This window comes from Leopardus geoffroyi, chromosome A1 (assembly GCF_018350155.1).
Source record: "Leopardus geoffroyi isolate Oge1 chromosome A1, O.geoffroyi_Oge1_pat1.0, whole genome shotgun sequence".
In the NCBI taxonomy this organism is placed as follows: Eukaryota; Metazoa; Chordata; class Mammalia; order Carnivora; family Felidae; genus Leopardus; species Leopardus geoffroyi.
The window spans coordinates 4,414,355-4,442,211 of record NC_059326.1 but is presented as its reverse complement, the minus strand read 5'-3'; the positions used below and the strand labels follow the sequence as shown (position 1 = coordinate 4,442,211).

At 46.5% G+C, this 27,857-nt stretch overlaps 1 protein-coding gene and 1 long non-coding RNA gene across 7 annotated transcripts in view; one reads left to right on the top strand and one right to left on the bottom strand.

The window, feature by feature from the left end:
• Positions 1 to 367: 367 nt before the first annotated feature.
• On the bottom strand, positions 368 to 1,251 carry LOC123587441. Its single transcript, XR_006707325.1, has 2 exons — positions 833 to 1,251; positions 368 to 740 (listed from the first exon to the last, which is right to left on the bottom strand). It is a non-coding gene; the product is annotated as an uncharacterized LOC123587441 (long non-coding RNA).
• Positions 1,252 to 4,639: 3,388 nt separating this feature from the next.
• LOC123586716 (mitochondrial intermediate peptidase) overlaps positions 4,640 to 27,857 on the top strand; it is a 194,979-nt gene continuing 171,761 nt past the window's right edge. For all 6 annotated transcript variants that reach the window (XR_006706993.1, XM_045456167.1, XM_045456338.1 and 3 more), the window contains exons 1-7: positions 4,640 to 4,974; positions 7,678 to 7,851; positions 11,032 to 11,120; positions 13,941 to 14,027; positions 19,788 to 19,851; positions 24,427 to 24,609; positions 25,663 to 25,819. Coding sequence is in view for 5 of the 6 variants with exons in the window: in XM_045456167.1 (XP_045312123.1) it covers positions 4,786 to 4,974; positions 7,678 to 7,851; positions 11,032 to 11,120; positions 13,941 to 14,027; positions 19,788 to 19,851; positions 24,427 to 24,609; positions 25,663 to 25,819 (943 nt within the window). In the remaining variant the exon portion in view is untranslated. The remainder of the gene's footprint in view (positions 4,975 to 7,677; positions 7,852 to 11,031; positions 11,121 to 13,940; positions 14,028 to 19,787; positions 19,852 to 24,426; positions 24,610 to 25,662; positions 25,820 to 27,857) is intronic.

The following is a 27,857-nucleotide window of genomic DNA, read 5'->3' as shown; positions in this document are numbered from 1 at the left end:
GGAGAAAAAAAGAGATCACAGGTCTCAAACAAGTTCAAAACACAGCAGGGTGAATTCCTTTTGATTTTTTTCACTATTTACCTCATAAAATTGTTTTAACATTTATTTTTGAAAGACACAGAGCATGAGTGGGGGAGGGGCAGAGAGAGAGGGAGACACAGAATCCGAAGCAGGCTCCAGGCTCCGAGCTGTCAGCACAGAGCCCGATGCGTGGCTCGAACTCACGAACTGTGAGATCATGACCCGAGCCGAAATTGGACGCTTAACCAACGAAGCCACCCGGGCGCCCCATTACCTTATAAAAACTTTAAAGCAGCTATGCAAAAGGAAAAGGTTCCTGGACAGAGACACTAAACAGCTACAGTGGAAAGCGGAGGATGCAGGTGAATTTACTAAGAAAACGAGGTAAGGAGAAAGTTGCGTTTTAGGCCACAGTGGCTATTCTTGTTCAGATGGGCACCCTCTGCCTCCCTCTTGTCTGGTCCTGATGTGTACCCTCAGACAAGTCTTTCAAAGGGTGTAGACTCTACACTCTGGGTAGACATGGGATTCAGGCCTATTTAGTAAGAATAGTACCTTCTGGCCACGGTGACTATTTCCAAAATGGTGCCCGATCCCATCAGGCCCAATGGCATGCAATCTGCAACTTTGCAAGGCCTGTTGGGGGGGTGGGGGGAAGGGCAAGATCTTCAGGCGACGTCAGGACTTTACTTGGCAGCCATTTAGCTCATCTGTAGAGCCTGAAAACAAAGCCAAACAGGGCTGGAGATGAGCCAGTTCTGATGACATTGTTAAGACCCCGAAAGCCAGCTGTCCCTGAAGGCAGAGATACCTCTGGACTAGGTTGCTGTGTGAGCCACCGGATTCTCTGTTTCAACCAGTCTGACGCAGGTCTTTTGTTGTTAGTGCCATTGTCACCACGGCTTGTGTCTAAAAGAACGTTGAGGAGTCTATGACCTAAGGAGGGGGGCAGCGTGATTATAGCGGAAAAAGCCCAAGACGAAGAATTGAGACGTACAGGCTGTCGTTCCCGCCTTGACCAAGGAACCTGCAGTGGGTACGTCATTCAGCTCCTCTGTGCTCCAGTGTCCTATGGGTACAGCAGTGGTTGACTGAAATCATTTTACGCGGTCCCAAGCCTCTAATATTCTGCAAGTATTACATAGCCCTCAGTTAACTCAATATACTTTTTTTAAGTTTATTTGTTTATTTTGAGAGAGAAGGTGCGAGCAGGGGAGGGGCAGAGACAGGGAGACAGGATCTGAAGCACGGTCCACGCTGACGGCAGAGAGCCCGGCACGGGGCTCCAACTCACGAACCCTGAGATCATGACCTGAGCCGAAGTCGGACGCTTGACCGACTTGAGCCACCCAGGCGCCCCTCGTATACTTTTCCATGAGTTTGAGAACAACTGAGAAAGGAGCAAAAGGATGGAAGTTCAGTGCACTTTCAAGCCACGCTATTTCCCAAATCGCAGCCTGGGACCAGTTTATCTGACAGGATGGGCCACTAGAAATTGGGACTTAGGGCCATTCTATCCATGCTCCAAGTCAACACACTTGGGACGACGTCTTCATTCCCTGGGGAAAGTGGGGCTTTTTCTAAATGATCATTACAAGCAGGCAGCAGTCTGTAAAAATGAAGGGTTGAAAAACTGCTCGGTGCTTATGGAAAATCTGGGAAATGTACAGAAATAACTTCTGTTTATAGGTATTTGATTGGCCTTCCTTAACTTATTTCTTCTAGAACAGAGCCAGGACTGGGGTGAAGCAAGTGAGGGGCCCGGGGTGCAGAATCGAAGGAGGGGCTCACCTTCAGGTGCTGATGCTGCATGCACTTGACCCTGACTGTGAGTGTCTCTTTCAGTTTTGCACTGTGGCCCCTGTACCCACCTGGCTGTCCTCCTTCCCCTCAGCTACAGCGGGACTGATCACTTTATTTATTGAGCCAGAGTGTCCTTATTCTTTGGCTTTTTTAATGTTTATCTTTGAGAGAGAGAGAGAGAGAGAGAGCAAGCAGGGGAGGGGCAGAGAGAGGGGAGGACAGGGGATTCCAAGCGAGCTCTGGGCTGACAGCCGTGGGCCCGATGTGGGGCTCAAACTCACGAACCGTCAGATCATGACCTGAGCTGAAATTGGACACTCAACTGACTGAGCCCAGGATCCCCTCTCTGGCTTTTTTCAATTGTAGTAATCTAAGTGGTTTCTCCCCAAAGTCTGGTTTTGTTAGGGCTGAATCGGGAGGCGACCTGTGCTGACTTATTCAGGAACCCAACTTTATACGCTGAGATAGACATAAGGAAAAAAATACATTTATGACCACACATGGGATACAATCTTTTATAAAATTCTTTTTTTTTTTTTTTGATGAAATATGGAAGATAGGATGTAAAACATAGTTTAAAGGATTTCAAAAGATAAAGCTGGAGTGGCAGGGGTGGGGCGCATGTACTCCGCCATTTGTGATTATTTTTCACTGGCTGTCTGTGAATCTGGGCTGCAGGTCTGAACAGTCGAACGATGCCAGGCTCTCTGAGACACAAGACACTTGGTTAATTTGGGACAAGCTGTCACCACCCCCACCCCCCACCCCCACCCCCACCCCAGGACACTCTGAGGCTTAAATGTTGCATTACAATGGTTAGGGATCCTTAGGAAAATCATTCTGGGCTAAAGGAAGGCTCTCAGGTTTGAAGCACCTTTTTAAGAAAAAAATGAAAAAGCATTTTTGTCAAATATATATATATATATATTTTTTATTATTTATTTATTTATTTTTTTGTCAAATATATTGGTAATATACTGATGAATTTTCTTTTTTACACAACACATTTGACATCTTTGTAAGGGCCTGCTATATGGCCATTAGGTCGGCCACATGGGGTAGGCTGCCCTAAGAGCCACCGGTTGCCAATAATGAGATATTAACACAGAGTTAGGAATTTGGGGATTTTAAATCATTTGAAGTCTTTGATTAAAAGTCAGGAGAAAATGAAATCACAACTTACCGTATATGCATAATGAAATACAGTTTATAGTTAAGTTGTAAAGAATCGTATAGGTTCGCTACACTGCTTGTCTTAGCTAAATTTTAATTGTTATGTACCACGATTAACTGGGCCTTTTCTCCCTGCCAGGCTAAACTGAAAACAAACTCCATTTGAAACTAATTTTTTTTTTTTTTTTTTTTTTACCCCCCAGGCGAAGGGAGGAAGGGGGATTAGAAGCGATCTATAGGACGCACGTACCACTCACTCCTGGCTTCACCTTCTGGCTTTCTGGGCCTTTCCAGAAGGCTCTTAGGACTGATCAAACCCAACAGGCAATGCTCAAGTGAACAGAGTTTTACTGCAAGCCCAAACATTCAGGGGAGATAAAGCTCTGGAACGACTTCAAATAAAGCGGTTTCAGAAAAATGTGCCTGTGGGTTGCCCCGGAACCAAAAGGTCCACTCGGGCTCTTGTTCCTCTGCACAAGTCACAGGAATCCTCCTTTTAGCTCGCCACCGCCGTCGATGCCCTGTGCGCTCACCGATTTAACGAATCAGTCGGCATCCAGTTCCTGCATAAAATTGAGGCCCTGTGTTTCGTATTTCGGGGCGCTGGCTGGAGGCGGCGGTAGCCAGCCCTCCCCTCTTGCTCGCTTTCCTAGGTGGGCCTCTTCTCACACCCGCACCCCCGGCTTCACTTCTGCAGAAGCGTCAGTTGTCAAGGGGCCCGTCCCACGTGCATCCGCCACTCTGCAGCCCCGCTCGACCCTGAAATAGACCAGGGACCGGCAGGTGTCTGCAGGGAGGAAGCCAGGCGAAATGTGAGGGTGCCGTTGGCAGCCTCCCCTCCCCTCGGACCCTTCCCCAACCGTGACATTTTTCTCCCTCCACCTACAGAAGCCTCTCGAAAGAAAGACACCTCGCTGTGAACTCATTCACGTAATCTGCACGCACTTCTGGAAGGTACAGGAGGCAGGCACCTGGCCCGATTCCCTTTCTGCAGACGAGGGCGTTGAAGTTTACCAAGGGTAAGCTTCCCGCCCTGGACAAGAACCCGGCCCGACTCCGCCTGTCGTGTGATTTCCGTTCATTTAGGGGAGGCCAAGGCTGTCCAGGGCCCCCAGCCCTTTCCCACACTCCCCATCCTAAGCCCCAAGTCGCAGTTTCCTTTCTGCCTCCCGCCCCCAAATCCTCTCATTCCCCTATGGCTGAGTGAAGTGCAGCGAAATCCTCCCTCTGCAAATGTACACTGTAGATTAATTATCGTAACAATTTTACCAGCCAAAATCTGAGTGGAGACTCACTGGCAGTAAATTTACTCGGTTCCACACAACCATGCGGTGCAGTCATACCGTAGATTTAATTTCGACCATCGTTTAGGGTGGAGGCCGATAGAGTCGACGAGCGTCACCGGTGCTGTCACGTCGGGGAAGGCACTCAGGCGGCGGTCGCCGAGCGTTCGCTGCCCCTCCTGGAAGAATTCACCCCGCAGCTAGACTTTGCCCGCCACGCTCGAGTCACGTGGGAGGGAAGCGCAAACCTGGGCCGTTCTTTACTCCAGACACACGGGGGCGCAAGACCGCGGCGTCCGCCGTGAAGGCGGCGGAGCGACGCTCTTGCTCGCGGGACTCCGACGTGCTCACGTTCTGAGGGCCTGGAGCCCCGACCCGGAAGCGCTGGCGTCACGTGGTGCGGCGTGGCCCGCTGCCTTGGAAACGCGGTGCGCGTGCTCCCGGCGGGAGCTGCGGTGCAGGGGCGGGGTCTCGCGGCGGGGGAAGGGGCTGCTCTGGGCTCCAGATGCTGTGCGCCGGGAAGCTGGGCGGGCTCGGCAGCCGGGCGGCGCCTCTATGGCCCGGGCGAGCGGGCTCGAGGGGCCTCGGAGCCAGGATCCGCGCCCGAGGGGTCAGCACCAGCTGGTCCCCGGTGGGCGCCGCCTTCAATGTCAAGCCCCAGGGCCGCCGCCTGGACCTGTTCGGCGAGCGCCGGGTGAGCGGCGCGGGAGGGGGCTCCCCTCGTACCCCACGCGTGGCCCAGCAGGGATCCGGGCCGGGTCTTTTGGGTCTGGGAGGAGCCGGGCAGCGAACCCGCTTTGTACAGTAGGGTGTCGTGTGCGCTCTCGGTGACCTTGCCCGTCACCTCCTCTTTGAGGGGCTGGTGTAAGGGGGGCGGGGCGGCCTTTAGGGGTCCTGCCCCCCAGAATGTGGGTCCTGGGACCTGCCTCGTGTGAGCCCTCGCTCCACGTGCACTTAAAATAGTTCATTTTGGCGGTGGCGGTGAATCCCGCCTGCCGGGTCCCGCCCTCGCCTCACACTGGGACCAACCCCAGCTGAAGTGCGCTTTTGCCCCAACCCAACCCTGGTGCCTTGGCGCCTGGCCCTGCAGCTCACGGGCGGCGTCAAGTTTCCGTGTAATTACTAATGCCGGCGATGCTCGAAATGCCGGCTTAAATTTTTTCCAAAGCTTTGGGCTCTTGTTATAAAACACAAAAACTGTTGAGAGCCGTCTAATTTCCTATAATGCGATGGCGTTGATCACGTTGATTTCTTCCCCCGGGAAATCACTGACGGAATTCTTTGGTTCCTGTTTATTGCTACGTCCACACACGCAGCAGGTGTCTGGCGTTACGTAGGCAGTCAATATTTACCGAATGCCTGAGTTAAAGGTGAAAGGAAGGCACGCTTGAAAGGGATTTACGCTTCTATTCCTGTCGTACTTTACATTTGTGGATTTTACCCTCCTCAGGTTGTTACTTTTATGTTTGCCTTTTAAATTTCTTCATTATCTGTACCATTGCCTTTCTTAGAAGAGCCTAGGATACCGTTAACAGTGAGCTTACTGATTTGAGTGTTTTCTTATTTGATCTCTGCCATTAGCTTTGACTGTTTTAAAAATATTTTTGTATGAAATTGGCCAACTTCCATAGGGGTAAATACCAGAATAAGGTCTTAACATACTTGGTGAGAGGAGAACAACCACGTATAGGTATTGAGTAGAAAGATGAAAAAAGTAAGTTTGGTTTTGGGTGGATGAAATAGAACTAATTTTAGCTTTATTTTGTTTTGTTTTTTTTTTTGTTTTTTTGTAGATCACAAGTTTAGATACTGACATTAGATTTTCAGGTACCTGAATTGGTTTTTGATTAAACAAGAGAACAACACAAAACCACACAGGTTTATGTAGTTCTTTTTTTTATCATTTCCATAACTAGTAGCCTGAGGTTTAGAATTCCCAAGAGCAGTGTGGAGAGGTGTGCTGGGAAATGAAAAATAGTCTGTACTTGAATCAAATTAAATCAGTGTAGAGAATCTGATTTGGTTTTGGTCCTGATTCTGCTCTGCCCGCAACTGTCTTTTATTTTTTTCATTATTTAATCAGTTTGGAGAGAGGTTAATTTCACGCATCCCTTCTTGCAGAAAAGGTAGGCCTTATCGGTCCTGAAAATTTTACCTCTTGCTGTTTTCCAGAATCAACATATTAGTCATCTGCAAAGTTAAACTACAGAGCTAAGCGCTGGTCTGTTAATTTGTCTCGTCCACGAGTTTGCCCATGTGGTAGGCACTAATGCTGGGCAGCTGGTTAAAATGATGAAAGCGGTTCCTCCCTCTAGGATTTTGCCTTCTCAGGAGAGACTTTCAAACAGATAAATTGCAATACAGAAGTATGGAAAGAGTGTGGGCTTTGGAGATGTACGAAGCAGGCTCAAGTTCCGTCTTTCCCACAATTAATGACCTCAAACCTTTTTTTTTTTTTTTTTTTTTTTTTTGGCTTCTTTAAGTGTGTTTCTTATGTGTGAAAGAAGAATGATGGTTCCTGCCCTAGGATTATGTGATTTAAATGAGGGAACCTGTATGAGGTACAGAATTCTCCTCTTGGCGTGCAGTAAATGCATAGTAAATGCTTTGTGTTTTCTATCCTGCCTTCCTGAGTGCTGGAACGAGTGTGTTTGAACTGGTAGAAAAGGATGGTCATTCCCATTGGATTAGTGATCTTTGTCCTTACCAAGATGCTGAAATGCTTTCGGAAAGTATAAAATTTGCTGCTTTCAGCCAATGAGTTGGTTTTAACATGCTTATTAAATCTTCCTGAAGTATCTGTGTGCTCAACTCATCCTCTCTATCTTGAGTTGTGGAGTACTTGGTTCTAGGTACTGGACTGGACCCAATGGCCAGCAGCGTCCCCAGAAGACTTGACATATACTTTCTAATCTGGCATACCTGTATCCATGCTGTCAGATATGTACTGTCATCCCCATCGTGCTTAATGAGAAACTTAGACCCAGGAGGAGAGAGAACTAGGCCAACCGGGGTCATACGGCTAATGGGGATTACAGCTGATATCTATTAAATGGCTTCCTGCGTGCCAGGCAGTGTTGAAATGCTTTAAAAACACGTATCATCTCATTTAATCCCTGTAACTACTTTATGAGGTAGGGTCTGTAGTAGTGGCTGAGCTGGGTGTTGAACCTGTGTCGTTCTATTTTTGTTTTGTATGAAATAATTAAAAATGAAAAAACATTCACATTCTTAAAACAGGTGTCGTTTAATCTATGGAATGACGTGGGAAACGTCAACATGGTATTATGTGATACACCAGTGAAAACCGAGATGTCCTCTCTGAGAAAAGGACTTACACTTAACACCGAAAAATCGTGTTTTTAGTGACAAATGGGAACTGTTCTCTGGATTGCAGGGTCTTTTTGGAGTTCCTGAGCTCAGCGCCCCAGAAGGATTTCGGGTCGCCCAAGAAAATGCCTTGAGGAAGGCAGACTTGCTTGTGGAGCGTGTGTGTTCCGTGGCGCCTGGGCCCCAGACCGTGCTCATTTTCGACGAGCTCTCTGATTCCTTGTGCAGGGTGGCCGACTTGGTAAGACGCTTGGTGTGAGCCTGGAAACTACCTGGGTGTCAAGCTGGTAACGTTTAAGCTAAGTTTATTAGGTTTAATGCTAGGACTATAAAGTTAAAAGCATCTGGTGCTCGCTTTGGCAACATGTATGCTGACAGCATCTGAACCACGTGAGAGCTGACTTGTTCTCATGGGAGAAAGTCATTAGGAAGGGAAAAATGTAGAGGAAAGGGTGACATGTAGAACTTGTACCTTAATACGTGTAGTTACGAAAATAGCACGTGATGTATAATCAAACAATGATTACTCGTATGGCAAAGATTCCTCATAAAAACTTCTACGAGAATTTTAAGAGGACATTTACCTGCTCATGACAGTAAAATTAATCCTATGAAAAGCCAGTTTTTATCAACCTTTTCAGAAATGTCTTTTCCGGTGAAAACTAAGATTTGGATACGAAACTGATTGTATTAGTGGCTTCCTTTTTTCGCATTTTGAAGTTGAAACAGACATATACCTCGGTCTCTTCGCTGAGAAGCCCGTTGCCGAGATAGAAGGCACACGTGTATCTGCCCTAAAGAGCCACGTCTTCAGTAGTCACGTCGTTAGAGTGGTGCACGTGATCCAAAACTGAACCCTCCTGAGCCTGTCTACTTCGTGTTAGACTATATATTGCCTTCCCTTCACATTCGTTCAGTGTCGAGCCCCCACCATGTGCCAGGCTCTGTTCTAGGCCCTGGGAATGCGGCTCGTGACGCTCACGGTCTCTGGCCTCAGGGAGCTGATGTTCCGATGTCAGCTTTTTTTTTGAGATCTTATGAGGCACCAGGCCCTGGTAAGAGGTTTACCTGGACTAACTGAACTAACCTTCTTAGCATTTTCAGTTGAGGAAAGAAAGGCAGTAACAGGTTAAGTGATGTGCCCAAGGTCACTCTCCAGTAGGTGGTGGGGCTGGGCTCACAGTCCAGGCATTCTGGCTGTAGAACTCACGCCCTTAACCCGCTGTTCTGAACCTCCTGCTGGCTGGCTGGCTGGCTGCTTAGGTCAGACGAATAGGTCTCCCTTACCTGGAGAGGTTGGAGTGTCACTTAGCTTTTTAGAAAGGATTTATTTTTAAAATTGTCATTTGGCAAAATTGGCTTCTTTCTGGGGCTGGTGTAGTTCTGTGAATTTTAACTCACGTATTCACGTAGCCACCGCCACAGTTCGGGTACATAACCATGTCATCACCCCCCAAAGGCCCCTGTATAGTCCTGCCCAGGCCTCCCCTCTTACCTCTGGCAACTACCCACCTGTTCTCCCTCCCGCAGTTGGCCTCTTTTAAAATGCCAGATAAGTGGACTCACTTGTCCTTTGAAAATGACCTCTTTCACCCAGCGTAACACCTGCCCATCCTTGTTTTTGGCATGTTTGGAAGTCACTTCTCGGTTTTATAGGGTCTCGGTTTGCCCTGCGAATGCTTTGGGTGGAGGAGGAGAAGGGAGAGGCACTCACTGCCCGAGGACCCCTCACACCTCCTCCATGTAATTGTGCCGATGGCATCTGCAAAGGGACATAGTTGTCAGGGAATTTCACTTATGTGCAATCGAGTACTGGCTTTATGTCTTCGTTGGTGGTGTATTTGTTGTCTTAGCCTGCATTTTAATTAAGTGGTGGTCTAGGATTTTTTTCCCCCCCGCAGTTTTGCTTTTGCCCCTCGCTGAGAGATCTTAACTCTCTGCCCCGTAGCTTGTCCTATTTTTAAAGTTTTTTATGATTATGAGGTATAGTAGTATCGCATTTAAAAAGTTTTAAATATGACTTGTATGTGGAAATCTTTGAGTAAAAAAGTCAAAGAACCTTCTGCCTTTTCTTTTTTAAATGTTTATTTTTGAGAGAGAGAGCATGAAGAAGGGGTAGAGAGAGGGAGAGAGAGGGAATCCCAAGCAGGCTCCGTGCTGTCAGCCCAGAGCCTGATGTGGGGCTCAAACTTATGAACCGTGAGATCATAACCTGAGCCGAAAGCAAGTCGGACGCTTAACAGACTGAGCCACCCAGGTGCCTCGAACCTTCTTCCTTTTGAAGTTTTAAGGTTTTATCTGCCAGTAGGATCAATACCATAATAGGGCAAGGATTTTATAAACTACGATTTGCCAGCAAATGGACATTCGCTTTCTTTTTCTTTTTTTTTAATACATTTCCTATGTAACAGTATTGTTTTCCTCATCAGTATTACAGATGAATTTTAAAATGTATGCCAGTATCTTGAAATTAATATTGATTGTAAATTCTGCGATGTGCAGATTAGTAATTTGTACAAATTGTAGATTCTACATAGCTAATTTTTCAGGTACTAATGTTATCTCATTGTTACATCAGATGTATAACTATGGATTTAAATGTTTTTACATTGAAAACTAATAATAAAATTAGGACCTTTGACCTTGTGGTGATTTTATTTCGTATTATAGTCATACATGTTCTTTTCTCAGAGAACGAGGAACATCGGTGATATTTTGTAGTTCCCTTGCGTTTTTCTTTTGAAGTATACTGCAATTAACATGAAAACTAAAGTCTAACTTTACATGATTTCATTAAAAAAGTAGAAGTGTAGCTCCGTTAAATGCTGAGGTCAGCGTAGCAGCTGCTGCAGGCCCTGGTGAGTGTGAGTCACGGGAGCTAAGAGTAGGAATCCATTTTTATTAAAAGGCCTGTAAAGAGAGAATGTGCCTTTGTTTTCTGCACAAAGGCTAGAATGTAGTTAAATCAGCCTTGAAACTGTGCTGTGTGTCAATTAAAACAACAAAAAAGGAAAAGCTTGTAAGAGCTGTTCTCTGCAGCCAGGTTAACATGTGAGAGGCTCACCGTAAACGATCTTAGCCAGAAAGTTGTAGAGTATTTGAAATCAAATTCTGCTTCTTTTGAACTATAGAATTAGGGAGAATTTACTTGGCGTTTACGTTTGAAGGAGAACGGCTTTCCTAAAATGAGGCCAGTGAACGTATTTTCTCTGGAACCATCCCCACTGGATCCCGGGGACTCACAACACGTTGAGAAAGAGGCCGCTTCGCCCGACTAGTGTAGGAACAGCTCGGTAATGGCAACGCGGAGGTCGGAGCCAAGGGGCTGACTCGACGGCGGAGGGTTTCCCTGCCGCCCTCTGATCTCGGAGGAGAGCCTTCCATCACACCCCCTCTCGGTTTTGTCTTTCTTCCTCATTAGGCCGATTTTGTGAAAATCGCCCACCCCGAGCCCGCGTTCCGAGAGGCGGCGGAGGAAGCCTGTACCAGCATCGGCACCGCGGTTGAAAAGTAGGTTCTGTCCCCCCCTCCCCGCCTCCGTTGCGTCTCGGCGACGCGGCTTTGTGGATTTGCGGATTTGCGCTATCGGACGTTTGTCCGTCGGGCTTGCCCCCCGCCCGCAGGGTAGGGGACGGCCTGCGCTGCCCTGGGTGGTGGGGGCGGGACGGGGGCGGGCGGCGTGGCCCCGTTCGTTCGGTCGCTTGGCTTCCCTGCCAGCGAGGCGGTCACGTGATTTGCCTCGGGTTTGCTGCGCGGAAGGCGGGCTCACACCGCGGTGGCGTGAGGCACAGAGCGAAGCTCCGCTGCCCTGGTGACCGTCGTCGCCACGTTAAGTCAGAGCCTCTCCGTGTCTCGACGCCTGCAGCCCTGCAGGCCCCCAGCTCCGGGTCGGGGAGGGTCTAGGGCGGTCAGAAAGCCAGCCCGGAGGGCCGAGGCGGGCCGGGGCTGTGACGGAGCGGGCTCGGGTGACCCCGAAGGGCCTCGAAAGGCCTTGGGCCGGTCCCGAGGGCTCGGCAGCGCTGGCGAAAACCACCCCCAAGGGGGGCCGCGCGGTACCGAAAGCTCTTCGGCGCCCGACGCGCCGCCGCCGCCGCACAGCGTCCCGCGCGAGAGAGCACCGCGGCTCGGTGGCCTCCCGGCTTGGACGGGGACCTGCTGCTTGTGCCCCGCGGAGCGTCACCAGCTCTGCTGGGGACAGTGCCTGTGATCTCCTGTCGCCACTGCTGCTCACCGTGGCAAGTTGAAAGAGACGAAGCCGGTCCCTACCGACTCCAGACGGCACGGGGCGGGGGCGGCACCGGGGGGCTCCTTGGGAGAGAGCACGCCCCGTCCAGGGAGAAGTCCCAAGAAACGAGTCGGAGCTGCCAGGGTGCCCGCCTGAGCCACCTTGATTGAATGCTGCATCGGGCCTGAGTCCAGATGCGCTTCCGGTCTAACGGATGTGGGTTCCGAGTTTTGCGGGGGGACCACAAGGGAGCCATGACCGAGAGCCGAGTGTTGTCCTGAGCATCCGGGCAAGGTCCTGCCTTCATCCTGGAGACGTGCGCCAGTCTTTCCTTCGGTGCCACACTCTGGCCACCGCCCGAGGCCTGCCGAGGGCCTGAAGGGCGGGTCAGGAGGCCGAACTCGCAGCCTTCACTCCATTCTCCGCCCTGCTCTCCATTCTCAGCACCAGGGCTGCTTTTCTCCTTTGGTCTAGCTGAGCTGTATCTTTTTTTTGTTTGTTTTTCAACATATATTTCAACATATACATATACATATATATGTATTTCAACATTTTTTTTGTTTTTCAACATGTATTTTCAACATATATTTATTTTGCGGGAGAGAGAGAGCGCGAGAAAGTGAATCCCCCCGATGTGGGACTCAAACTCACCAACCGTGAGGTCACGGCCTGAGCCCAAATCAAGAGTCAGATGCTAACCGACTGAGCCACCCAGGCACCCTTAACCGAGTCCTATCTTAACTGCTTCCGTTGATCCTCGAAGAATCTATTTCCAGTAGCGGAAATAAAAGCCTGAGATGAGGTGTTTTTCTTTTGAGTCGATGCCAGCTGTAGGCTAGAGACCTTATCGCAGGATCTTAGGACACAAAACGTCACGTGGGATGTTGGCTCAAACCTCTGAAGGGAGGACACTGTGGGCTGTCTCTAAACCTGTCCTTGTGACACGCGGTGGCCCGTAGGGTGAGCGGGCCTGGGGGAGATAGGCGCCCACGTCGGTTTTCTCCCGGTTTCCTGGGAGTGATGCCCGGGTGCAGGAGCCGTGGTATGCCTGCCCTTCTGGGCGAGCATTCTCCCAGTGGCGGTGAGTGCCTCAGTCCCCTCGTCTCTGGGGTGGCCGGTGAGAACCACAGCAACAGAAACCCTTCAATTTCTACAAAGCTGCAGGTGTTTGATTACACACTGACTGGGGACCTCGGGTTCCTGAGTACGGACTGGCTGATGGTTCTTACCGCCTTGTCCTTCCCAGAGGACCTACCAGGCAGGGAGCAGATCGTATCCCAAACCAGTTCACTGTTTAGCCCCGAGAGTGCCAGGACTTTTTGGTGTCCGGGAAAGAAGGACTCAGGACCTGACTGTGGGATGGAGACCCGGGCTGAGGGCAAAACTGCTGGTGGGGGTGGGGGGCAAGGGCAGGCTGGCAAGGCTAGTGTTTGTCCACTAGGGTGGGGAGTGTGTGCTCTACACGTAGCATGTCATTTAACCCTTAGGGTGACCTGAAGTTGGACAAGCTGGGGGATTCAAATAACTTGCCCGAGGTCACAGAGTAGCTGTGGGGTTGGTGTTGCAGCTCGAGGGCGTGTGCTTGAACTCTCCCGGCGGTGTGGGCCTGCCACTCTGGCCCAGGAGGGCAAAGGTTACCCAGGTTCTAGGCTCTTCACTCAGGAACTGCAAAATCTTTGTGCCCATCCTTCCTCCCATCCTCGCACCTTTCTCACTAAAAGGACCAAAAGAGAAGTGGCCATTGGCTTATTGCTAACGGAATGAGTTCTCAATGGCAGCGGGCTCAGATCGCCGGCTACGTTCCTCCCGTCCCCTCCCTCCCGACTGCTCTTCTGGTTCCAGCTGCTGGTTGTGGCTTCAGATGCATCCTCTTACCTTTCAGAACCCTCAGTACCCTGACATCCCCGCCTGACGGACTCCCCGTTTCTGTTCTAACTGCGGTGACGCTCTCTCTCTTCCAAACGAAGAGACAAAACCAACCCCCAGAACGTTGGTCTCTGGGCGCGTGCATGCTAGGATGTCACACAGTTCTCTTAATGTAACGCTAAAAACAAGGTATGAGAAAGTCATTTAATTGGTTTTTTTTCCATCCGTAATTTTTCTAGGTTGAACACAAATGTGGAATTATATCGAAGTCTGCAAAAATTGCTAGCTGACAAAAAACTTGTGGATTCCCTTGATCCGGAAACCAGGTACTGACTGCTTTGCGTTCCTTATGGTTGTGACCACAGAGGCCAGCGGATGGCTCCCCCACCCCCACCCCCACCCCCACCACGTCTCCGCACTCCGGAGCCCCCCTCCGTCTGCAGCCCCCTCCGTCTGGAACATTTCTTCCCGGAGTCTGCACGACTCCTGCACTTTCTTTAGGCCTTCACTCCTCCTCCTCTGCTTGTGTTCTCTTCTTAGTCCTGACCTTTTCCAGCATTTCTGTTTGCTCATTTGTTTACATCTCTCCACCACCCTAGATGGGGAACTCCGGGAGGGCAGGGACCTGGTCTGTTTTGTTCAGAGCTGAATCCCGGCTCCTAGAGCAGTTCCTGGCCTGTAGTAGGTGCTTACCAAAGGAATGAATTCCTCTAAACAGTTGGGAATTACACTTAGCTTCATGCGTGAAGTTCCATCATCGATACCACTGGAAGATAGAAACCGGTTGATTTTATTGACTGGTGGGATGTCAAGATCCTTGAAATGATTTCCTTTGGTTCCTTAGATGACCTTCATTATTCCGAACTGAAAAAGCTACATTTCTAGGTCAGCCCCCCAAAATATTTGATACAGGATCTTGGATACCATGTTTCTTTGCGTACATTTATGTACGTATTAATAATTTTATAACTTTGTCATTAAGCCATCTATATATTACTCATCTCGTGGCTCAGAGGGTATACGTTTTCTTACCTGTTTGTGTTGTTTACTTCTTTTCACTCTCCGATTCTCTCTCCTCCTGCTTCCTTCTCTCCTTTCTGTCTCCACACAGGGCTTCTGAGCCCCCACGAAGCCCTGCTCTGCAGGGATCCGTCGATAATGGGGTTTTGTTATTTATCTGATGTATGAGAACTGTGCCATACGAATTGCACAATGAGGCTGTCTTTGGGGCATTAATTTCCCCCGAATTCCTAGTATGCAGATAGTTGTTTGACCTTATTTCACTTCATCAATTCTCATGCTGAGGATACTGGGAAAGCTGGTGGTACCCTCAGACTAGTTTGTCTTCACTCTGATTTTAGGCTTGAGCCTGATACTGTCTTCATTAGCAAAACAAGGAGAGGCTGAATGCCTGCTCATTGTGCTGCATTTATACTCAGCTGGTGTTGACTGAGTAGCGACCACAGGTTATTCGTATCTGATTTTGCTAAAGATTGACTTTTCTGTATTTAATGTATAAAAAATTGTAGTGGAATAGCGGACCATTTTAGGTACAAAGGACTTGTTCTGAGAGGATGCATACCGCATTTCTAGATGTTCCTAAAAATGCCAACGGGATTTTTATGTTATTTTTTATGTTTCTACTTTAAAATTTTTTAATGCTTTATTTTTGAGAGAGAGAGAGAGCGAGCATGTTGTGGGGGAGGGGCAGAGACAGAGAGAGAGAGAGAGAGAGACACAGTATCCGAAACAGGCTCCAGGCTCTGAGCTGTCAGCACAGAGCCCGACGCGGGGCTCGAACTCAAGAACTGTGAGATCGTGACCTGAGCCAAAGTCGGACGCTCAACCGACTGAGCCACCCAGGTGCCCCATATGAAGTTTAAATGACATAATGAAAGTAAAATGCTTTGCCAGTGTCTTGCACATAGTAGCCATTCAAAGAATGAGACCCTTCCATCCTTAAAGAAAGATAGAACAGAGAGCCCGTCAATTAACAGAATAGAAGCAGAGTAAGAATAGTGTTTTCATGGTTTGGGATAATGGGTCCCCTCTAGTTAGGTGTCAGTTGATAAATAGTTATGGAGGATCCCTTTTTGCTCAGTTTCTTGGAAGGTATCATAAAGAAAAGGATAAAGAGATTTATGTGGCAAGGAATTTTATCATAGCATAGATTACAGAGTGGGAAAAGTGAAAATATTTTTAGTTCGTGGGACCAAATATTACGAACGTCAAAAGCCATGGTTTTGATGGCATTTAAAGAAATGTTCAGTGTTTGTGGTACAATTTCACAAGAAAAAGCAGGATACAAACGTCCATGTTAGTTGGCTCCCACTTACTCAAAACAAGGAGTATAATATACTGAGAGTAAATTGGATAGAAGCCAAGGGAAGGTCTTCTCTTGTTGGTGTTAGCCACACGTTCGTTGTCACTGAGACAGTGTCTTCATGAGACCAAAGATACTGCCTCTGCCTGTGCATTTCGGGACGGACATCCTGTTGGGTGTCCCCCACTGGCTCACCCAGCCCAACAGCCAGGGCGAGTGATGTTCCAGTGTGAGGAATTCGGTGCCCTTTACGTCTGTTCGGAAACTCAGCAAACATTTTTCCAGTACCTACTATGTACTAATTTCTCTAACCTTATCGTAGTTAGTTTCACGTCGTCTTTTTTTTTTAATTTTTTTTTTTCAACGTTTATTTATTTTGGGGACAGAGAGAGACACAGCATGAACGGGGGAGGGGCAGAGAGAGAGGGAGACACAGAATCGGAAACAGGCTCCAGGCTCTGAGCCGTCAGCCCAGAGCCCGACGCGGGGCTCGAACTCACGGACCGCGAGATCGTGACCTGGCTGAAGTCGGACGCTTAACCGACTGCGCCACCCAGGCGCCCCTCACGTCGTCTTAAAAACATAAGTAGATTGGAGGGAAATATAAGAACTTTAATAGTGGTTGTCTTTGCTGAGATTAGCGATTTTAATTTTTTCCTACATTTCTACAGTAAAGCTGTTATACAATAAACCTACATTATATAATGTAATAAACTTACATTATACAATAAATTTCCATCCCTATTTATCAACCCCCGTTATCTTTTTTTTTGCTTTTTTTGTCTTATAAAAACAAACAGAAAATACCTTTGCTAGAAAAGATAAAGTGGAATGTTTTTCAGGTTGACTGTTCAGGAAGGGAGATCACCGTGAGATAGAGATAATGGGGATATTTTAGGGGCTCGAGTGAAGCCCTTAACATTATTTAAGAAAGAAGGTGAGTGCCTAAATTATTAACGTGGTCTGTTGAATTTTCAGAATTTTTAGAAGAACGTTAATTCTGTCCATTCAAAGTATAGTGGGCAATAATCAGGAAGATAAGTATACCCTTTCTAAAGAGGGAAAGCCAGGAGAGTAGATCAAATATTTGGATAACTTAATTCCCGAAAAAAAATAGTTAAAAAAATTACTATTGACAGAAAGAGGTGTTACACTTGAAATTGGTTCCAAGCGTGCAGCAGCATTAAAGAGAAAAGAAAACAAGTCCCATCAGCCAAGAAACCCCGCTTCCGGCACAGCATCAAAGAATTTAATGTTCAAGTGGCTGCTACCGGTTGGAAGAAAAACTGAAAACCTCGTGCAGAAGGCCTTTGAAAAATTGTCCAAGTGTACTCTGTTTCATGTTTTTAATTATTGGGGTTTGGAAGGAGTTGAAATAAATAAGTAATTATCATGGTGACGTTCACAGGTTTGTAGTCTATGAATAAGGAACAGGCTTCTACATGTAAAGCTAATCGTAACTATTTTTCACGCTCCGTAATACATGTATTGACTTTTTAAAACACTGGTTGCCGCTGTGTTTCGTTCTCTCTGCTTATTATATTTAAGCATCCATGACTCCCTCGCGTGGCTCCAACATAATCTTTTGCAAAGATTCTGTGTTCTCCCAACGATTTTTTTTTTTTTTTTTTTGGATTAAGGTTGTTGAGTGGAAATCACAAATATCTCCGGAGCCTACAGCAGAGGAACCTGATTTGGTTGGTAGTGGGGGACAGCCTGCAGAGGCCTCGCAGCGGAGGATAGGGTGATTCATGGGATGCCGGTTTAATCACACTAAGGACTGCTGACCTTGACAGAGGTCGTCCTGGAGGGCCGGAGGGCTGGCAAGGGTTACAGCAGCCTGGCCTAGGCTGGTGGTGTAGGGACGAAGGGGTTAATTGGGGTGATTGCCTCACTTCTGGTCCTCCTCCCCATCACCACCCAAATAAATAGCTACCACTTAAGGAGTAATTTTCACATGCTAATAAAGAAGTGACGTGCATTATTTGTTACTTACAGGTTACTAATACTGGCAGAAGTGCTTTCGGAAACGCTCTCGTTTCCTGATCCCCTGATACGTATCTACCGGTCAGATTTACTTACGAGTGGTATTAGACCCTTATCTCCCGGACATCAGGGACCGTGTTTTCCACTGAAGTAGATTTGAAGAACTGCGTGTACTCGTCCTGTTTCCATAGCTCGCCAAATTTTCTCTCAATTAGTACATGTATGAATTCAGTATTTGGGTTCCTTTGGTATCTAACGGGAAAGTAAATAACATCAAGTTAGCTTAGAACTAAAAAGGGAGAGATGGACTTCTAAGGATAAAATATTTACAGGAGAAAATTAATGAAAAGGTACCCCTTCCTTTAGATGTGGTTCAAGATACCTTCTGCTCCATTGTTTCCGGTTCTTTTTAGTGTCCTGATGAAATTGTTACATCAAGGAAAGGTGGGGAAAATTAGGGCATGTTTTTAAGTCTGCAGATGCATTTGATGATTATTAAAAACCTTGCTCTCACTGGGTGTTGTATGTAAGCGATGAATCATGGGAATCCACCCCCAAAACCAAAAGCATGCTGTATGCGCTATATGTTAGCCAACTTGATGATAAATTATATTTAAAAAAATGCGAAGAAAAAAGATGTTGCTTTCTACGGTGCATGCTAGTATGAATTCTGGAAATGGTGAGGGAACCTTCCATCACAAGTCTTAGCAGATATAGCGCTAGGTGGATGGGAGTGGATAAGTAAGGAACCTGCCTTTTAACAGCGATGCAGGAATGAAGGGTGATTGATGGTTCACATAGTGCTGACCTGTGGAAGGATGTTTCTGATGGTCTCTCTTAGAAGTTTCCAGATTCTTCATTTGTATTTGTTAGGACACTTGTTGTATCTTTTTTTTTTTTAATTTTTTTTTTTTTCAACGTTTATTTATTTTTGGGACAGAGAGAGACAGAGCATGAACGGGTGAGGGGCAGAGAGAGAGGGAGACACAGAATCGGAAACTGGCTCCAGGCTCTGAGCCATCAGCCCAGAGCCTGACGCGGGGCTCGAACTCACGGACCGCGAGATCGTGACCTGGCTGAAGTCGGACGCTCAACCGACTGCGCCACCCAGGCGCCCCTGGACACTTGTTGTATCTTTAACCTTGTGTTCATTCATTCAAAAAGTATCGGTTTCCTTCTGGGACCCGTGCCTTGTGGAACACACACGTCTTTACCCACAAGCAGTCTATAATACTCTGTAGTTCCGTTAAATATACATGCTGGATTGTAGAGTTTTACCTACTTGCACTTAGCATGTGTATAGCCCGCAAGTAGTTATTTGGTGGGTTGCATAAAGTATGCAGCAAGTGGTTTTTTGAAGGAAAGACGGTGGACAGTCAAAAAGATGTCCATCTTTTCCAGAAAAAACAAACAAACAAACAAACAAACAAAAAACATGGCAGATAAATTGGCCTCATTGGAGAAATTGTCATTCCTTTGTCAGTTAAAATTGTCAGTTTAAGACTTATCGTACAGTTAGCATGACGTATATGATACTAAATCACCCATCGGAGAGCTTAAAAGCCCAGTCCGTCAGCTAGATGTTTGGACTGCTAAGATGTTAAGCTCCTGGTTTTAAAGAAAGAGTGTGTGTGTGTGTGTGTGTGTGTGTGTGTGTGTGTGTTGATACATCTGACTTTTGCAGAGTATGGTTGAAAAGTCCAATTTATTTACCAAGAAAGTGATTATGTGAATAATTATTGTTACCCATTATAACCTGGGTTCGTTTTGTTTATAGGCGAGTGGCTGAACTGTTTATGTTTGATTTTGAAATCAGCGGAATCCACCTAGACAAAGAGAAGGTGAATATTTCCCCTCTGGTTTTTCCTCTTGTTTTGCTAACGTCCAGTTGGTTTCTTTGTTGCTGTCGCCCTTGTGTGTTGCTTAAATTCGTTTGTCATAAAAACTCTTAGGGTGTTTGTGTCGGAGATACTTCGATTAGTTGTGTCTGAATGTAGTGCTCAGACTCTGCAAGTCTGCCACCCGTGACGATTCGGAATTAAGACCTTGCTCGAGACACTGGGGGTGTTTTAGATGTGCATTTAGATGGGCAATATCGGGAAAGAGGCACGTGAGCAGGAAGGCTGAGAGTTGTGAAGGTCGAGGTTGGAAGTGGACGCACAGGGAACATTGTTGAGAACGTGACAGGAGGGGCGCCTGGGTGGCGCAGTCGGTTAAGCGTCCGACTTCAGCCAGGTCACGATCTCGCATTCCGTGAGTTCGAGCCCTGCGTCAGGCTCTGGGCTGATGGCTCGGAGCCTGGAGCCTGTTTCCGATTCTGTGTCTCCCTCTCTCTCTGACCCTCCCCCGTTCATGCTCTGTCTCTCTCTGTCCCAAAAATAAATAAACGTTGAAAAAAAAAAAAAAAAGAACGTGACAGGAGTGCGCGTGTTCACATTACACACGTCTTTGACAGATCCACACGGTTTTGTTCCAGAAACAGGAAGCAGCGGTTCTACGGTGTCTACTGGGACAGGAGTGACTTTACGCATTGTTCACACCTCTCCTTTCACAGATCCGGAAATAGGACAAAGTGATCTGCTCAAGTTCTCATCTTTAGTATCCAGATTTTCTAGCCCTGGCCACTTCTCTTTCTAGAACGCAGTATCCTACGAAACTTGAATGCCTCATTTCAGTATGAGGGCTGGGAGAATGGGGGTGAGTTGACCACCCCTGAAAATCCGCCCGCTCCACAGTTATCTCCCTACTTGCCTGCAGTCTATTATGGTTATGCTTTTTTTTTTTGTAGGTATGTTTCTCCTAATAAATAGAACACAAATCCACTTACCTGTTAATAGAGGGTAGTTCGTCAGAGTATTCTAGGAAGTAGAGGTCACAGTCTTGAGGGATGTGTCATCTACAATAGGTAACATCATTTTGATTGGTGCTGGGTTTGAGTAATGCTGGGGCCGCTTGTAAACACGTGGATGTGTTTATGTGGGTTTAAGGGCTCAGCACGAGACTCCTGACCGAACCCTGAGCCCACACATGCCTCCCAGCAGTCTTGAGAGGCTGACAGGCACTACTGTAAATTCATGATGCTTAAAATCGGCCTCTCTTCAAGCCAGATCTTTATTACCACTTCTCGGTATAATGAGTCCACTGTTCTCTGAGTCACTCAAATAAAAATTGGGGGTTAGTTTGCGTTTTTTTATTCCCAGTACTTTTATGCCGTAATTCGTGACAGAATCCTCGGATTGTTCTGTAGAGCTTCTGCATCTGTCCCCGCCCCCCCCCCCCCCCCCCCGCCCCCCCGACACCTCACCTTGAAGCTTATTGCCACTCTGGGCTGTCCCAAAGGTCCTGGTCTTGCTGACGCTCATTATAATTGATAGTTAAGCAATTGATAATTAAGCATTTGCTGTTTGAAGCATGTGTGTTTCATCACATCTTTATAGCCTCTCGGAGGCCCTTGCTGTCGCTCCCGTTTTGTAGATGAGGGACTGGGGCACCTCGAGTTTCTGTGATCTACCCAGGGTCACAGGGCCAGTAGCTGCAGGAGGCTCGGACTCCAGAGGCTGCTCGCCAACCCGGCTCGGGTTGTCTGCTGGTCAGTCTGACCTGTCTGTGAACGCTGAAGTGATTTCCTTAAAGTCTTGGTGTGATCCTTACCGCCCTGCCCAGAACCTTTCAGTCACTCTCCATTGCCTATTGAAAAAGTATCAATGGCAGCTAATACATAACGAAGAGTGTCCGTGGCGGTGCTTTCCCAGCCTTCCCTGTGCTCCCCCGTAACTCGTGACACCGTTGGACCACTTTCGTGTGCGGTCCCCATCCTCCTTCTGCTGCCTGCTCACCCGGCCCGCCTGCCTCAAGCCCCCGCCCAGGCTTCATCCTCAGACCACCGTGTCTGCGAAGCTCTTACCAGTTCCCCAGATGAAAGTTTGTATTCATCTGAACTCCCATTTTATGTATTTCATGCACATGGCATTTACCTCTTCCTGCCTTTTCTCGAAGCGGTTCCTGTGCGTTACTTGTCTGAATTACAGGCTTCTCAAGGACCAAGAACACGGGTCATGTTTTTTTCCAGTTTTGGCCTCAGCAAATATTGAATGACCGTATGGGAATCATAATAATACTAGCTAATACTAATCAGGTCTGATATTCAGAAGGAAGATAGTGGAGAATACTGTCGTTCCTAGTAGAGAAAGTAGGTGAACAGTCTTATTATTTTATGTACTCTTCAGGAACCATGTGTTTGAAACTTTACCCAGAAGCGTTGGGTGTCAGGTCAAGGTCAGTTTTGCCGGCATTGAACTTGCTGCTTTTACGTCTTGAGTGTTCTTACAAGGGTAGCTGCCCCCCGCCCGGCACGTAACTCCCTGGGAACTCATGAGCATTAAACATGCAAGTCAAGTAAACCTGCTGAACTCCTCTCTTATAATTTCTGTCTGTTCTCAAAAGTGCGCCACTAACACAGGTAAGAAGAGACACGTTACCCTTTTTAAAAGAGAGATCTTGAAAGAAACCCACCAACATAATGTACAGATTATAAAGGCCTGTATATTTCTTTCTGTATTCTTCCCACGTTATTTCTTATTTTATTGTAAAGGTCTCGCATGAATATAATTTAAAAGTTTAAAATTAATGGAAGTACATATTTTTTAGCAATCATTTGATAACTTAGCACAACAATCTCATAGAATTCTTAGAAGCACGAATACTGCATCTTTATCCCAGAATGATGAAATGCTATGCCTAGAAAGTTGGTGAGGGCAGGAAGGAAACCCAGTTTTTAATTCCAGGGGGACTTTAACAGGTGGTAAATTCTTTGAAATAATCTTATCACTTTATTTTTTCATAGTCAAGGTTTTGTGGAACATTTTGGAACTGTAGTGCTATTCTCCATCTTTTGCCTTTTTGGGTTATTCTAATGATTACCATTAGGTGGTGATAAATGGTCATAGTAGAAACAAAATAGGCAACAGGAAATCTGCACTAATAAAGACCTTGAAGTATCTGAAAACTCAGTTTTCCCACGAAGTTTGAATTTTCTATATTGTAGAATTTTTGGTTATTAACATATACTTAATTTTTTCCCCAGCATCTTACCAAGTGTACATCAGCATCTAAAATACCTTTTTTTAAAAAATTGTTTTAAATGTTTTTATTTATTTTTGAGAAGAGAGAGACAGAGCATGAGTGGGAGAGGGGTAGAGAGAAAGAGGGAGACACAGAACCCGAAGCAGGCTCCAGGCCCTGAGCTGTCAGCACAGAGCCCGACGCGGGGCTCGAACTCACAAGCCGCGAGATCACGACCTGAGCCGAAGTTGGAAGCCCGACCAATTGAGCCACCCAGGCGCCCCTCTTATATACCTTTAAAAAAAAAATTAGTGCTGCTTAACCATGTTTTTGGGTCATAGTACAGTTCAGAATGTGCTGAGAGCCACTGACCCCCTTCCCAGAAAGACGTGCATCTGATTTCACCCAAAGCCTTTCACAGGTCCAGATGCCCGTCTAGTTTCCTAGTAACAATAACTGCAAATTCATCCTCGTCCTCCAGTAGAGCTGGCTGATTATGTGCACTGTAGATAGGTTTCATTCAAAACATCTGTGTCACCCCTCGGCTAATACATGCTTTCTTAGGGGATTGTATATCCTCAAGGTGTGACCGCAAGAAAAAACCCACATAGGTGTGCCAACACCATCCACTATCATGGTCAGGGGCTCGGCGGGCTGACGGGTGCCAGGCACGGAGCCGGAAGATACAGTCGGCCCTGCAGGCTCCGTCTGGCTCTGCCCCCCCCCCCCCCACCCCTGCTGGCCTTCTCTAGCTAATCAAGTGTGTGCAGAGGCAGAACTGCTAACGTGTTGCCCCCTCTGCATGCTCGTTACGCTCTTGTGAAGACTTACAGTAATTCCTTTCCTTCCCTTTGACCTTTCTGTCTAATCTTTTAGGATCGAGGATGTTTTCAAATGTGTCCTTCAAATACTCTTTTTAGCCCACAAACACTTATAAGTATCATATTGATTAGATTCAACTACCTGCTATTCTCTGATTCGCTTAACTAAGAGGTTTTTGGGGGGATAGGGAAGGATTGTGTACCTCCCTATGTTGTTAATTTCAAAGATTATATAACCTAGGCATAACAGAACTCTAGAACGTACGTAAATATTAAGCATAGAAACACTATAAAAACCACAGGATAATCATTTTGTTAAGGTATTAAATACGTATCAAAAATAGAATTCACATAGTTTGTAGTATATTATTATATATTTATGGCACAAGCAACATACTCAATATTCATTTCATTTAATGTATTTAGTATCTTATTCAATATGTTGCTTTACTGTCTTAATAGATGGTCTGTTAAGTCAGTTGTGAAATACTACTTTAAATGCCTTTAAATAACTTTTACTCCCTCCGCATGTAGCGTAAGAGAGCAGTGGACCTGAATGTTAAAATCTTGGATTTGAGTAATACATTTCTCATGGGAACTAACTTTCCCAACAAGATTGAGAAGCATCTCTTGCCAGAACACATTCATCAAAACTTTGTAGTCGCTGGAAATCACGTGATAGTTGATGGTCTACACGCAGAATCTCCAGATGACTTGGTATGTGTATTCCCCTCACTTTATAGTCTAGGTCTCATCTGTGTTTGCTACCGTTTGAACCCAAAATTCAGTGATAATGTAATTATACCTTTAAAAATGCCTGAGTGTTACTAAGCCCTAAAATTGGACTGTGGGATTATTAGTTCTGTAAATGCTTTGAATATGAAAATGGTTTAATTATTCATCTCATAAAGAACTCCTCATTTAAATTTTTTTTTATTAAAAAAATTTTTTTTCCTAAATGTTTGTTTATTTTTGAGAGAGACAGAGACAGAATGCAAGTGGGTTGGGGGCAGAGAGAGAGGGAGACACAGAAGCAGAAGCAGGCTCCAGGCTCTGAGCTGTCAGTACAGAGCCCGACGCGGGGCTGGAACTCACGAGCTGTGAGATCATGACCTGAGCCGAAGTCAGACGCTCAACCGACTGAGCCACCCAGGGGCCCCAAGAACTCCTCATTTTTAAAGTACGATAAAGAAATATATAACAATTACATTCTAGACTACCCACGTTCTTACTGCCTGTAGTCTTTACCTGGTTAAAGGTGCTTTATAGCACGTGTGTTGGGTAAAATTGGGTATGGTTGGGTATGTCCCCCCAGACCCCATGACCGAGAACTCCAGTCAAGTATGTGTTTACACCCCATGCTAGTTTCTGAATCTAAAAGCTTTATTCACTCTGTGTAAACCCTTATTTATTATTTTTGTTTAATGTTTATTTTTGAGCGAGAGAGAGAGAGCGCACGTGAGTACAAGTTGGGGAGGGGCAGAGAGAGAGAGAGGGAGATACAGAATCCAAAGCAGGCTCCCAGCTCCGAGCTGTCAGCACAGAGCCCGACTCAGGGCTTGAACTCACGAGCCATGAGATCATGACCTGAGCCGAAGTCGGACGCTTAACTGACTGAGCCACCCAGGTGGCCCATCCCTTACTTTATTTTAAAGTAGTGATCACCTGTAGAACAGAGGGGGTGAGAGTTAGCCTGTATTTTTATTGCGTGGGCCTCCCTCCGTGTCATGGTACTGATTATACCTTCTACCGTTTACATTTTAAATGTAGGTGCGAGAAGCCGCTTATAAAATTTTTCTTTATCCCAATGCTGGTCAGTTGAGATGTTTGGAGGAATTGCTCAGCAACAGAGACCTGCTGGCAAAGTTAGTGGGGTACTCCACGTACTCCCACAGAGCCCTCCAAGGAACGATAGCCCAAAGTCCAGGTAAGCTCGTTTACACAGCGTTTTAAAACAGGATTTTCACAAAACTCAGCTTCTATTTTACGTGGCTCTAAATTAGCTTTCTCTTTTTAATATCCTCAGAGCCCCGTTTATTGAGATTTTCTGCCTATTTAGATAGACCTGACCTTTAAATAGAGCCAGTAATTGGAAATATATTCTCTCCAACCGAGGTAGTTTATTTCTTGTGCACGTCGAGAGTGAAGTCATACTTAAATTTTCACTGATGCTAATTTAAATTCTGTTCATTTTAAGTCAGCCGGTTTCTGTGTTCAACCCAACCACGTCGGTTAGGATTAGGATGAGAGGAGGGGAAAGATCAATGTATCTGCTGAAGACAAGGTTGAATATAGGCTAGGACTATAAAAGCATGTGGGTATATGAACCTCCTTTTCAGAGAGAAGAGTGCTGGATGGGAAGGTGGGAAGAAGCATCCTGGGGTTTGTGAAAGTCTTGCCTTGTGCTCTGCTGAGCTCTTTATGATTTATGGTATATAAAGGAAACGTTACACGGTAGTACAAACATAAGCGTATGTGGTAGGTTTGTTCAAAGGCAAATTAAATTGCCGTGATAGTTCGCACAGGGTCAGGAGCAGGGTAGCTGGATGCTACCCTGGGAGCAGTGATGCTGGAACTGTTCAGTTCAAGATACCTGTCGGAGCTGGAACCTCCAAGACTTGGTGGTGGGTTGAGAGGGAGGAGGACACGGTGTGCCGGCTGCCCTTGGTTTCCGGTTGAGCATCTGGGCAGACGTGCCCTTCACGGGTTGAGAGGGAACGCTGGAAATGAACTCTGTGTGGGCAGAAGATCACATCGTTGATTCTGTTCTGTCTTTATTCCTTCCGTGCGTATCCCTTCTCTCTCTAGTATGTTCCTGTCTTCTCCAGAGTGTTCTTAAAAATGGCCATTTCTTTTGCAAGCAGCCGTCTCCCTTGACCCTTCGAGGCTCTCTGCGAAGCCATAGGCACATCTCACTCCCCCCTCTGCTCATGTCGTTCCCTGCATGGGGAACAGCTCCCCCGTCCCAGTCTGTCTGTTCAAATCCTATACGGTTTTCAGTGTTCAGCCCCAAACCCCCCTCTTTCACAAAGCCTTTTCACTTTTCACTTCCCTTAGACGCCCTTGTCTCTGAACAATTTGTTACACCCCATTTAGCTCCTAAATAGATGGTACGACAATTTGTGTTTTTCTGTGGTCGTTGTGGTCACCAGATTGTTAGGATGTTTTATTATTATTATTTTAGGTATGGTTGACCCTTGAACAGTGCAGGGGTGCTGACACCCCCCACCCCCTCATAGTTGAAAATCCACATGTAACTTTTGACTCCCCAAAACTTAACTACTGACAGCCCCCTGTCAACTGGAAGCCTTACCAATGACAAACGGTTTGTCATCCGTATTTGGTACGTTATATGTATTACGTACTGTATTATAATAAAGTAAGCCGGAGGAAAAATGTTAGTAAGAACATCGTAAGAGAAAGCACGTCTATAGTCCTATCCTGTATCTGTTGAAAACTATCCATGTGTAAGTGCATCCGCACTGTTCAAACCCGTGTTGTTCAAGAGTCAGCTGTGATAATAGTACGATGCTTACTCTGGGCCATTATCCAGTGCCTCCACAGCCCTGTGAGGTAGATGTTCGTATCCACTTTATAGGATAGGAACCCAGGGTTAGTTATTGTGCCAAAAAGTGTCAGGGCTGAACCCTAAACCCATGCCCTAAGTGTATGGTCTTTGTAGGCTGTTTGAGACCAAACAGATGCATAAAAGGCATCGTCTTCGTTCTCTGTCATCAGCCATCGATTTGACAAGTATTTACCGAGTGCCCACGATGTGTCAGATATTATTGTAGGCCCTAGAAATAAATCAGTGTGTAACACAGATGGAAATTCCTGCTCTGGAGCAGTTTATATTTCTGTAAGGGAGATAAGACCGACATAAATAGGTAAAGAACAGTATTTTATTAGTTAATACAAGCTGTAGAGAAAACTGGATGGGGAAGGGGTTAAGGAATGTGAACGTG